The 13233-nt window shown below is 39.1% G+C and overlaps 1 protein-coding gene across 8 annotated transcripts in view; it reads left to right on the forward strand.

Moving 5' to 3' along the window:
- FRY (FRY microtubule binding protein) overlaps positions 1–13233 on the forward strand; it is a 441627-nt gene that overhangs the window by 341788 nt on the left and 86606 nt on the right. For all 8 annotated transcript variants that reach the window (XM_053214058.1, XM_053214062.1, XM_027064642.2 and 5 more), the window contains 3 exons: positions 1051–1205; positions 9051–9150; positions 9446–9617. In XM_053214058.1, the coding sequence (XP_053070033.1) occupies positions 1051–1205; positions 9051–9150; positions 9446–9617 (427 nt within the window). The remainder of the gene's footprint in view (positions 1–1050; positions 1206–9050; positions 9151–9445; positions 9618–13233) is intronic.

Below are 13233 nucleotides of genomic sequence, written 5' to 3' on the forward strand. Positions count from 1 at the left end.
TTTCTAAAGCTCAATTAAAAACTTGCTGATTTTCTTTCAAGTCGAACCAACTTTTTAATGAAATGGTATTTTTAAGTCCTTTTTAATAGTGTCATTAACTTTTATCTGCTGCTAATTACTTAAGCCTGTGGGGAACTAGGTTGATGATGTTCAACCATCCAACTAGAATATTACTCCCATCTTAGCCCATACCCTGTGGTTAGAAAAAAAAAAACAAAACCCAGAATCTTTTCTTATCCCCCTCGTTGCAACTGGCAAGAGAAGGAAACAGAAGGAAACAGGAAAATGTTACTTTCTTAGGGGAATATGGCCTCCACGCACTAGGCTTCTCATGGACAGATGTGACCATCCAGTATTTGACAGTAGCTTCCAGAACCATCAATAAAGGATCTCATTAATTCTATCTAGTATGATGATTGTTTCATATGGAAGTCTCTGATTTAGAAGAGTTTATTAATACTACATTTCTTTTTAAAATATTGCCAGCTAAATTTTACATGGTATATTTAGTAATCAAGCCCCATAAACATATTCTGATTTTTTTCCTCAAAAGACTTGCATGCATAAAGGCCATCCTTTTGTATATTTAATTTTCAACCAAATACATGTACTTTTCAAAAATATTTTAAATACAACGAAGAAACATTGCCAACAGTCTTCATTATCTTTTCAGAATTAAAAATCAAGAATGAGTGGACCCTGTCTGACGGATTTACACAGAGTCAAATTTGGTTTATACATACATTTCAATATTCAGTTGCAACATCGCATCCTCTTAAAGTAAAATATATGGAATAAAAATTAAGATAAAGGGACTCCTGGCTGGTTCAGTCTGTAGAGCGCACAACTCTTGATCTCGGGGTTGTAAGTTTGAGCCCCACGTTGGGTGTAGAGATTACTTAAAAATAAAGTCTTTAAAAGAAAACTAAGATGAATACACAGTCTCCACTTTCATGTTCCCCACTTTATATTGGGTAGGCATGATTTTGTTTCTTTCTCTGGAATAATCTTTCACTAGACATGAATAATTGCTTTTCTCCATGTATTCAGGTTCATCAGCTTGGCTGTGAAGTTGTCGTCTTGCTATTGGAACTTAATCCTGACCAAATCAATCTTTTTAATTGGGCGATTGACCGATGCTACACAGGTTCCTACCAGCTTGCATCCGGCTGCTTCAAAGCCATCGCAACTGTGTGTGGAAGCAGGTATGTATGTGATTTTGGAAGTGAAAGGTACAGTCAGTGGCAAGTACAATGAAGGTTGTTCTCCATGATGATGAACACGTGAGAGCAGTAAGTTCTAAGGAAATACAAAATGGCCAATATTTCCCCAGTAGATAGTCTGCTCCCTTTAAGTCTGCAGCTACATTGACTTTTCTCATTCTCCAGAAGAGTGATTTGGAGTGGTAGCATCCATCTTTTTAATTGCCTGGAAATTCACAGTGAAGCATGAGAACAAAATTTGAAAATGAAAAACAAGATACATTAAAGGAATTTCTAGAAATGTTTGTGACAGATGTGAACTATAAGCCCTTCAGCCATCCTGAGACCAAACTAAATCCAGGAAGCAACCTTAAAATGTTTTCTCTCTCTTGGCCAGAACTTCAGAAAGGAAGAAAAAAGAAAATGTGACACTGTGGGTTCCTTAGATTACACTTGTAAAACCACCCTCCTTAGTTATATAAATTAGTCCCTCAGTGAAGTTGTTCAGCACTGTAATTTACTGAGTGAAATAATTTCACTATTTCATTGAAACAATTTTATAGCTAAGATGAAAGGGTTAATGAAGACCACAAAGTGCATAGCTATTCCCAAGGAAGAGCTTATGTGTTAGAAACTGAGATGGCAGCTCAAGTTTATTTTTGAAAAGACTCGTGTAGACTATCGACTTCCCTTTTTAATTAAATGTTGCATTTTAAATAGCTATCTTGAGCTACCAGATGAAGGGAATAAAAGTGAATTAGTTTTAAATTCTGACCTAGTACAACCTATTCTGTTCTAAATTAATAAGAACAGAATATTAGAGATATCTACTTCCAATAAACCTTAAAATGGACATGCTATTTAAAGAGAGAGGTGTCTCTTTATATTTTTATCTTTCATTTATAAAGATAGTAGATAATATTTCACACCTAAAGCTTTCATTTTCTATAAACTTAGTAGTAGAATGTTTATTATATACTTTAATCTCTATAAAAGTTACAGCAGATGAATTGAATCTAAGCTGCCTGGTTGGATATCATTTTACTTTGCTCTGTTAACATTATGAAATAATATTTACTCCTATAGAATATTACCAAAACAGCACTTTTTTTCCAAAAAAAAATCTTTCTCCAGAGTGTGCTTTTATTTTCAGATATTTTGACATTCTAAAAATAAATTTTTGTTCACATGACTCTTTGATTTTGAAAATATATTTAGAAAAAAAAAAGAAAATATATTTAGAATATGACTTGGACCATAGATCCCTTTGACAAAAATTGAAATAATAAGAGTTACCTCTCTTTGCTGCCTTTCTCCCAGTGAACTGGATTTGAACCATCCTAGTCAAATTTGTTTCATTGCGTGGCCGTCTCATAAAATATTATACTGCATTCCTCTGAATGAGTCTAGGTATTTTTCCTTAAGGAACACAAACAAATATCTATGAATTTAGCAGAATAATCTCGATTTCAGTAATACCTCCAGTCACAAAAATATTAGATTGTATAACTCTCCATTTTAGATTTTTTAAGATCTCCTTCTAAACTATTCTGCTTTCTTAGACAAACTTTGTGTATCAGCTTACATTTATGACACTCATCTATCCTGCAGGGAGGTTTGAGGACTGGGCAGCTCCATGGCCTCAACCTGTTGGCCAAGAAGGTAGCCAACCCTTGTGCCATTTGTCACCATGGGGCACGTTCAAAATTTAAAATTTCAGCTGTGACTTAAATTTGTTCTCTCTCCCCATAAATTCTCAGTCTGCATAGTCTAGATAAGCCTCTAGATTTGTTTGGGCATCTTAAGTTTTGCACTTAGGTTTTCAGTACTTTTTTTGAAACCAATTCTAATGTTTTAGCTTTTACTTTGTTTTCTGCAAGTTTGCCTCTAAAAACACTAAATATCATATGTTATGAAATAATATGTTCTTGAAAAGTCATACATAAACTGGGTCATATTTTAACCTTCACAAACAAATTACCTGTACAGTAATTCCTACAAGACGTATTCTAAAGCAAAGAATCTTCCTTGTAAAGAATTACCTCCTCCTATTCAAATAGAAATGAGCATATGCTGGATTTATTTTTATAGGAATGTGACAGTTTATAAGCAGACTCATTTACTAAGGAACAATATACCATTGACTATAAAATACCTAATAACCTCAAAGATTGAACATTTTTAAAAAATGCTCTTGATTAAAATTTTCTTTGGTTTTAGAAGAGGGAATTAGCCATTTTTGCATAGTTATTATGTCGATCCCTTTATTCACCAGCTGTGGTAATGGAAAAATAGTTCTTCGCATTATTTCTTTTCTATCTATAGAGGACTCAGGTGTGTGTGTGTGTGTGTGTGTGTGTGTGTGTGCACGCGCGCGTGTGTGTGCATGTACGTATGTTGTGAACTGGCTGGAATCTATTCAAAACTGAAACTGTAACTATAATTTTGATATATCTAGTGATATTGAGAGATTTAGAAGTCAGCATGGATCTTGAATAGGACCAGGAGAAGTGAGGATAAAAGTAGAAAGTGATGGTAGACCTGATAATATTAATTCTGGAGAATTTTTTATAAAATATGTTTTATATTTGATTAAAAATGATTAAATGCAGCTCAGTACTATAATTTAGCACCAAAGAAAAGAGAAAATGCTGTCAGGCAGCATTAATTCAAATAACTATTTGACTTCTGTGTGTGTTCTTATTAATTTCCCCACAACTCCAAATTGTATCAGTACGGAACAGAGAAAGAAATTGAGAACGAGATTAAATGGCTTTCTAACGTTCTAAATCAAAGTAAATAGTATGCTTTAGATTAAAAGTGGAGGTCATTTCCAGTTACTAGCTTAACTCAATGAAATTCTCTTCACTTTTAATTAAATACTGATTGAAGGGTTCTATTGTTTTTACTCTTACCATCCAACTACTCCTAAAATATATTTAGTAAGTGTTTTAGAATCATGTAGGTCAAAATTTTAATTTATAAAGAATTTTGTTGGGTTTATTTTTGGAGGTGGTTTTGGTTTCCAATGCTGTTTGTACGTCTGTCTTGCCTGTAACTTTTCATCAACCTTTCCTAATTTAAATCAGGCTTGGCGAACTTCAATTATTAAAAGTAAATGTCTCACGTGTCTTAAGGGAATATCATCTATTACCAAGGAAGACAAGGGAAGCTTATGGGTCATGAATCCCAGTCACGCTCCCTGGCTGGTGATGCAAAAGCTTGTTTGGTTGTGTCAGCAGCTAGAGTATTTCAAGAGAACAGAGAGTTTAGGAATTTGGACTCAGGAAATGTGCTGTCTTGAGTTTGAATTCTAGCTCTGCCTCCAATCAAGCTGTGTGCTCCTGAGCAAGTTACTACAAATGCTTACTCATTTGTAAAATGGGAACAATAGGACAGTTGGGGTAAAGATTAAATAAAACCAATCTTTTATTTTTTTTTTTAACATGGTAGATGCTAGCCTCGGTAATTGTGACCATGAAAGAAATGCATGCGGTGTGCTTACTGCTGTATTTTAAAACAATGAAAAACAACCTAAAGACTGTTAATAGGGGAATGAGTAAATAAATTACAGTGTATCTGATCAACTCCTTACACATAGATCTGTATATCTGAGCATAAGAGATGTTTGTGAAGTTCAAAACCAGTCGCTTAACCTATGGCCTAGCACATAGTAAGCACTCTGTTAACACTCTGATTATTCAATAGCTATTAGAAGCAGAAAGCTATGATATAATCCCCTCCACTAACTCATAAAATGTGTTTCTCTCCAGAATACCTCAAAGTTATCAGGAACTTTGTCATTTAGTCCTACATAAGCCAGAACTGGTGGCTGGTTCCCAAATTCTTCAAAATCTCCTCTCTTCTAGATTGGGGGAGGGGGGGGAAACAGTTTTATTTTTTGGTTCACTTTCTGAACAATATCCGCCTTTCATATTTATTTTACAACTTGATTTTTATTCCAAATGTGTGGTCTTTTTCTTTTACCTTTCCACTGCCTTTGTTGAATAATTTAATAGTGAAAGCCTGTTTTAAAGTTTATTTATTTATTTTGAGAGAGAGGGAATGTGTGTGTGTGTGTGTGTGTGTGTGTGTGTGTACGCGCCTGTGTCAGTAGCAGAAGGGCAGAGAGTGAGAATCCCAAGCAGGTTCTGCGCTGTCAGCCCGGAGTCCAACATGGGGCTCAATCTACTGAACCATGACATCATAACCTGAGCCGAGATCAAGAGTCGGACACTTAACCAAAATAGCCCTTAAGACTATTTTAAACATTTAAGTACAGATGTTTTATTTGTCCTCCTTCACTCATTTGAGATCTCTCTAATTTTTTCCATCCCTAGGTTTCTTTCATTTTCTATATGTGTTATTTCTTTCAACGTTGTTTTCCATACGTTCCATAGCTCAGCCCTAAGCAGTTAATTGAATGCCCTGAGTACATGGTCAAGTGCATAGCCCTGCGTAGGAGGGAGGCTTTCCCTTCCCTTTTCCTGCCTTTAAATCCCCAATGATCCAGCAATATTATCCAGTATTATTTTATATAAAGATGCATATATGTTAAATCTTAGTATCAGGGACAGCAATATAGGTAAGACATCTCTGCCACTGTGGGGCTCACAGGGCTTTCTTTCTAGTTTCGTAGCTCCAGATCTTGTAGTTTGTTAGAACTCCAAATGAAATGTGCAATTGGAGGCTGTCTCGGAGGCTGATAGCATTGTGGATAAGTTAATTCTTTGGAGTCAGACTTATCCAGGATGCAGTCTGGGCCCCACCACTTGTACATGAACTTGAGCAAATGCTTAACTTCTCCAAGCCTCACAGGCTTGTTGTGAAGATTAAGTAGCAAATCTAGGTAGAGGCCTTGGCAGAGTAACCAGCACAGAGCAGGCAGGTCATAACATAAATGTTACTCATCGTTCTTCGTTGTCCTCACCACCATCATGTGGGAGGCTTTCCCCAGTTTCTCATCTGACAAACCAACCTCATGCCTTTTGTGTTTATTTAAAAATAACAGTTCTAGGGACACCTGGGTGGCTCAGTCAGTTAAGTATCTGACTCTGCATTTCGGCTCAGGTCACGATCTCACGGTTCGTGAGGTCGAGCCCCACGTTGGGCTCTGCACTGACAGCAAGGAACCTGCTTGGGATTCTCTCCCTCTCTCTCTGTCCCTCCCACACTCATTCTCTCTCTCTCTTTCTCTCTCAAAATAAAAAATAAATAAATAAATAAATAAATAAATAAATAAATAAATAAGATTTTTAAAATAAATAAAAATAAAAGTTCTAGAAAAGTAATCACTTTGGAGTGCAAATTAGTAAGGCCATTTGGAGGGCAATATGGCAATATCTGCTATCATTTTAAATGTTCCCTTTGATCCTGCATTACCTCTTCTAGAAATCTGTTCTAAAGAAATACTTGCACATTTGGAGTCTGTGATATTATAACAGTGAAAAAATGAAAATAACCTTGAAGTGTCTGTTAATGCGTGTCAAAGGTTGCATTCCTCAGGAAACAGACTCTGAGGTGAAGTTGTGAGTGTAGGACATTTATTAGGGAATGCCCTTGGAATCAACATCTATGGGGAAATGAAGGAAGTAGGCCTGGGCAGAGGAAAAGAGACCTCAGCCAGTCCCACAGGGGCTGCTGCTGGGAATTGGCACAAACTTGGCCTAGGCAAACCTCTTTGGCTGAAGGCAGTTCAGCCCGATATCTCAACCTCCAGTGCTAGTTGGAAGATTGAATGCCTCAGTCCTGAAAGGGGGATCGAGGTGGCAAACCACAGCATCCACGGCAAGATTGGTTATTGATGGTATGACCATACTACGGAATCCTGGGCAACTGTTAAGTAGACTGAGATAAGCCTCATTCACTGAAAAAGTTAATCTCCAAATAATACGCATAGGTAATATAATCACATTTATGTTTAAAATCCTGTGTAATGGGGAGGGGTGCTTAGAGGCACATATTTATATGTACACTTAGAAAAGGGTGAGTGGCTCTTACAGTGGGGGAGAGAAAGGAAATGGGCATTTCCACATTTTATTCTATGTACTTAGCAACAGCCAGCACCAACTGGCCAGCCCTATGAGTGAACCATCTTCAGAACAGATCTTCTGGCCCTGGGTGTTGCTTGAATCTTAAAAGAAAGTTGTATTGGGATGCCTGGGTGGCTCAGTTGGTTGGGTGTCTGACTTCAGCTGAGGTCACGATCGCGTGATTCGCGGGTTTGATCCCCACTTTGGGCTCTGTGCTAACAGCTCAGAGTCTGGAGCCTGCCTTGGAGTCTGTGTCTCTCTCTCTGCTCCTCTCCTGTTCACACTCTCTCTCAAAAATAAATAAACCTTAAAAAATTAAAATTAAATTATATTAAATTAAAGAAAGTTGTATTCATGTGTTAGTAGTGAGATAAAAAATTAAGCTTGAGTAATATCAAAAACAAGAAGTGAAAATATCCTTTTTTCACCCCCAAGCCATCTTCTGCTTTCTGAAGTTTGCCTCAAAACAAATGTCAGTCACTCACTAGCTATGAACTATTCCCTAATTGTTTATCTTATCAAGGGTTTTCTATTCATGATCTCTTTTCCACTATAAGAAAAAACACACAGCAAAAAAAAAAAAAAAAAAAAGTCATCTTTAAAGAGTATTGTATAGCAAGAAAATGAAATGAATTTCAGCCCCATTTCCCTTTGATTATACTGCTAATTGCCACATAACCTACTCCCTGTGTTTCTGCCTCCACCCCCAGCTCCTATCCCGTGCATACAATCAATTGCCAAATCCTGATGATTTTATCTCCTTTGTAGTTTTTAGATCTTATCCCCTCCTTTCTGTCTCTATCATAACTGCCCTAGTTCAAACCTTCATCAGTTCCCCTTTGGACCATGGTAACAGCTCCCAATATCGACCCCCCTACAAATTCCTTCTCCACGCAAAACTCAGAGTGGTTCTTCAAAATCAGTGTCATTGCCTCACTCCCCTACTGAACATCCTGTAGGATCTCCATAACTTTTAGGATGAAGTTCATAAGCTTCTGAGCCCACCTACCACCCTAGTCCCATCTTCCTTCACTCAGTCTGCTACACAGAGATTCTTTCCTTTACAGAAGGGATCTTCCCATTTCATTCTCGTAATCTTTGAAAATGCAGTTGTCTCTGCCTAGAACACTCCCCCATATGACCCCTTCCATAGCCTGGCTAATGTCTCCTGGTTCTTCAGAGCTCAGTTTACTTGTTTCCTCCTTAGAAAAGCCTTCCCTAACACCAAGTCTGGTGTAGATATCCCTCATCAGGATTGTCTAGCATGCTGTGGCTACTCCCATCATAACTAGATGGTATAGATTATCTCCCCAACTAAACACCAAGTCTCCCTTAAAGGAACAAACCAGCCTTACTAACTTAGTATCGCTAGTACTGTGCAATTGTTCCTGGTATATGTTGGGTGTTTACTACATTTAAATGGATTGAATGAAAATATTAAATCAGTGAGCTACTGAGAAATGTAGAGATATCTTCTGTTCTTTCCATTCTTATTTGGTTATCATTAAAATCTATTTACGTGAGATAGATTTTTGTGTGTTCATTTATCTGGGTGCAACAATATTGAATTTTAAACAAAAATAGAGCTATTTCCCTTTTTCTAATAAACAGCAAAAGAATGAGGGGCAGAGGAAATGCCCAAATGGGCATGAAAGTGTCATTAGTAAGGGTGACTGAGGTCAGTTGTCACCTAGAATCATGATTATGTTATCGTGAATCAATGTTATCATGATTGTTAACATGAATCAATGTTATCATGATTGTTAACCAGCCTGTCGTGTTAACTATGCTGATTGGTTTTTGGTTTTTGTTTTAGGAACTATCCCTTCGACATAGTGACATTGTTAAACCTTGTTCTATTCAAGGCCTCTGACACCAACAGAGAGATTTATGAAATCTCCATGCAGCTCATGCAGGCACGTATCACTTACTTACATACAAACTTCCATCCTTGAGCACAAAAAAATAGAAAGGGTAGTTGATAACTGGATTGCTGCTTATTCCTGTATATCACTGGCGGATATGAAAAGTAGAAAACAATTATATAATCTTCTGTGAACACAGGAGCTAACTGATGCTTTACCTTTAATACTATATTAAAACATGCATTCATTTGTTTTGTTACTATGAAACTTGATTAAATATAAATACTCCTGAGACAGCCAGCCAATGTTTTTTCATACCGTGTCTTACTTTCCTACCTCTTTGTAGATCCTTGAAGCAAAGCTCTTTGTATACTCAAAGAAAGTCGCTGAACAGAGACCCGGAAGTATTCTCTATGGAACGCACGGCCCATTGCCACCCCTCTACAGTGTGTCACTAGCCCTCTTGTCATGTGAACTGGCCAGGATGTACCCCGAGCTCACCCTCCCACTCTTCTCAGGTACCATGCAATGACCTGTGTGATCATTTCTGCACAAAGTAATCTTCCCTTTATTTTATTTTTTATACAAGAGAACAAACCTACGCTTTTGCTCACTTACTTTTCAATAAGTTTAAATCCTTGAGGGGAACAGTATCACATGGATTCTGTGTCCAGTGGTCTTAGCAGGAAGGCTGCTTCGGAATTTGGCACGAACCATGCTGCTCTTTCCATGAGCAAGAGTTACCTTTCCCCAGATTATTCCGGGCTTGTTCGGTTTGCCACTAGGAGTCGCTGTGTTGTTCCTTGCTTTGTATGCATACGAGTATCTCTTGCCTAGATAGAATTCAGTTACAACTCAAGCATAAACACCTTAAATTTAAGAAGAGTTGTGTGTTTCCTCTGGTTCCGCGACCCCTAGTATTACCAGAAAAGATGGCCTTGGGCCACCGCCTTCCAGACACTTTTGTTATTTTAGGAGGCCTGTTCCCAGTGGGCTCTAAGATGGCAGAAAGGGAAGGGCAAGGCCATAATCTTCCATCCCTGTCCCAGCAGGCGTGAGGTCGTCAATAGTGCAATCCACCTGCTACGTAAAACCAAATATGCTTAGCACTCCTCCACTCAAACGTCTCTCCCTAGCTGTCCTAAAAATAGCTGCTGATGATAACAGCTTCCATCTGTTGGGTTGTTAATATATGGCATGCTCTATACTAAGCACTTTATGTACACTTCCTTTATCATTTGATTTCTACAACCCCACGAGTACCGGTTAGAAAGGGGCTCTGGGCTTGGCAGCCAGGGTTCATCCCTGATCCTGCCATTCACTGGTTGTTTGACCTTGGGCAAGTCACAGAACCTCTAAATTCTGTTTCCTCATCTGCAGTAATAACTACCTGAGAGGGTGCAATGATTAAAATAAGCTGATAAAAGCCAAGCAATTAGCCTCGTCCTGGTGTGGAATTACCACCACCACGCCTACCACCGTAATCATCCTTCTTATTTTACGGACGAGATGCTGAGGCTTAGAGACGTTAAATAACAGGAACGCCTTCACTTATTAAAAAAAAAAAAAAAAAAAAAAGCTCCTCTTCCAAACTTCCTTGCTTTCCACCTTTTCATCCAGGAACCTTCTGCTTCCATTTCACTTGATCCTTTACATCGCAGGCCATTTTGTAAATCCTTGATTTTGTGCATGCTGTTCCCTTTGCTGGAAATGGCCCTTCTCTCCCTCTCCCTAACTCCAGTCTTCCTTAAGACCTAATTGAAAATCTGCTTCTACCGTGAGAACCTCTCCATCCATCTGCAGCAGAGTTAGTCACATCCTTGCCTCGTGCCTGCAACACTGGAGGGACTCCAGAAAACCCTTCTTGATGAACTAGTTCTCCTCTTGGAAAGCTAAAATTTAATTTTATTCATGTCAACCAAGATTCGAGTGCTAGCTATATGCCAGACACTGTGTTTGGGTCATAGGAACACAGATGTAAATAAAAGAGTCTCTCTTCCATCAATGGGTCATAGTCTAATAATAAAGAAAGATGTGTAATCATATGGTTAGTGGGATACAGGGCAGCAAGCGCAATTAAAAAAAAAAAAAAAAAGCACATTCTGTGTATGAGATGGAAGATAAGGGGATAATCAATTATTGGACCAGGAGTATCAGGCAAGACTTCCCAGAGAAGTTGGTGTCTCAGCTGCAGTTGGAAAGAGGAGTAGAAATTTGCAAAGCAAACAAGTAGTTGACATTACAGTTGGCAAGTAGATGGGTATTACAGACTGAGAAAATAGCACATGCATTGACCTAGAGGTTTAAAATAACATGCTGTATTTGAGAAATTATATGTTGGTCGGTTTGGCTAACATAACAGGCAAGGACAGGGGAAGTTATAGATGGTCATGGACAGACAGAGAGGTAGAAGTCAAATCATGGAAGGCTTTGTATTGCACCCTAAGGAGTTTGTAGGCCACTTATCTCTAGGTGTTCCTTGAAACCCTCAGAGCCCTGGGAATAGGAAGGGCATCCAAGCAAGCTGCTGGGGTTCTGGAAGCCGCTGATCAGCTTAAAACAAGAAGGGAGGAGGACAAGATCAGAATGCATTTTAGAAAGACCAGCTGCAGTGTGGAGAGTGGATAAAAGAACATCCAGTCTAAAGAAAGAAGGTCAGCTGAGGAAAAATGACAGTGGTCCACACAGGAAATTACGGAGGCCTGAACTAAGTCCAGTGAGAGTGGAAAGGGGAGCCCAGAGTCAAGAGCTACCAGGCAGGGTAGACAGAGGGCAATCCCTGGGATGGTATCTGGGAGGTAGGGGGTGAGGACCCTACCTTGAGAGCCAATCCACGGAAAAGGAGAGGTAAGGCAAGGCAGAGATCATGAGCTCAGCCAGGGATGTTGAGTGTAGGTGTCTGTCAGACATTCCTGTGTAGAGACAGACTGGTGTGAAGGGAGGGCCGCTGCTAGTGACTCATTGAGGAATAGAAGGGGTAGACCCAAGAGAGCAGACGTGACCATGAGTGGAGAGAGCACAGAGGGGAAGAACGCACCCAGACACCCAGCTTCTAAGGTCTGGGCCCAGAAAGAGTGAGGGAACAGACGGGGATAGGGGCCCATTCAGAGAGGAAGGAGAACACCTAGAAAGTGAACTTCATGGAAACCTAGAGAAGAATGGATTTCAGAGGTGAGCAGTCCACAGCCTTGACTGGAGCTCCCAGGAGGTAAGATCTAAACATTAGCCTCTGGACTTCACAGTTCACGATTCACAATTATTGGTAACTGTCAATCGTTTCCATGGAGAAGTAGCAGCAGAAGCCAGGTCTCAGTGGCTTGGCTGGGAAAGAAGGAAAGAACGAGAGGATGGAGCAGATGCAGAGCCTGAGGGGGAGCAGGACTGGAGCTTTACTGGCTGAGAAAAAGAAGCTGGTAACAGGGTGGACAAATCAGGGGAGAGGAAGTAAATAGTACTGCAAGTTTAAGAACAAAAGAAGCTCGTACAATGAGTTGGAAGCAGGTTCAATCTAACTTTTCAAGAATTAACCTTTCGGCTATTTTGATTTATGAGGAATAGCTTTTTTTTTTTTAATAATGTGGAAAAATAAGGAGGTTACAGAGATTTCTAGCTCTCACTTTTACTGTTTTTACTACTGAAAACCCCATGGTGAGATTTTTATTGCCTGTAATTTCAGATGAGTTAATTCCTTGTAAGTAGCCAGGCAAGTTGCTCAGGGCCCTCCCAAAGAAGCCGGAAAATGTACATAGCAGCCCGCTAACATCGTCTCACATTTTTTAAGTTTGTTTCTGGAGGGGTGAATGGGAGTTGTTTCCATGTCTATGGCATTTTTTCATCCTCTTTTCCCTTTAGAAAGATCTCTACAATCCTGGCCCTGATCTAGGTGTGTGGGATACTTTAGACAGACTTCCCCCCCCCACACCCCCATCTGACCTTATGTCTGACAGACAAGATGCAATAAACATCATAAATAAGCAAATGATGTGATGTGTTAGAAGCTAATCATGGCTACAAAAAAAGACAATAGGTTTCTTTACCACTGTTAAAAGACGACAAGTATTCTTAATAGCAGTTGTCCCTCCCACTGGAAGGATTTATTCCTCTCCAAAGTCTCAGTCCTTTCTAGTCAAGTTA

This window comes from Acinonyx jubatus, chromosome A1, assembly GCF_027475565.1.
Source record: "Acinonyx jubatus isolate Ajub_Pintada_27869175 chromosome A1, VMU_Ajub_asm_v1.0, whole genome shotgun sequence".
Lineage (NCBI taxonomy): Eukaryota > Metazoa > Chordata > Mammalia > Carnivora > Felidae > Acinonyx > Acinonyx jubatus.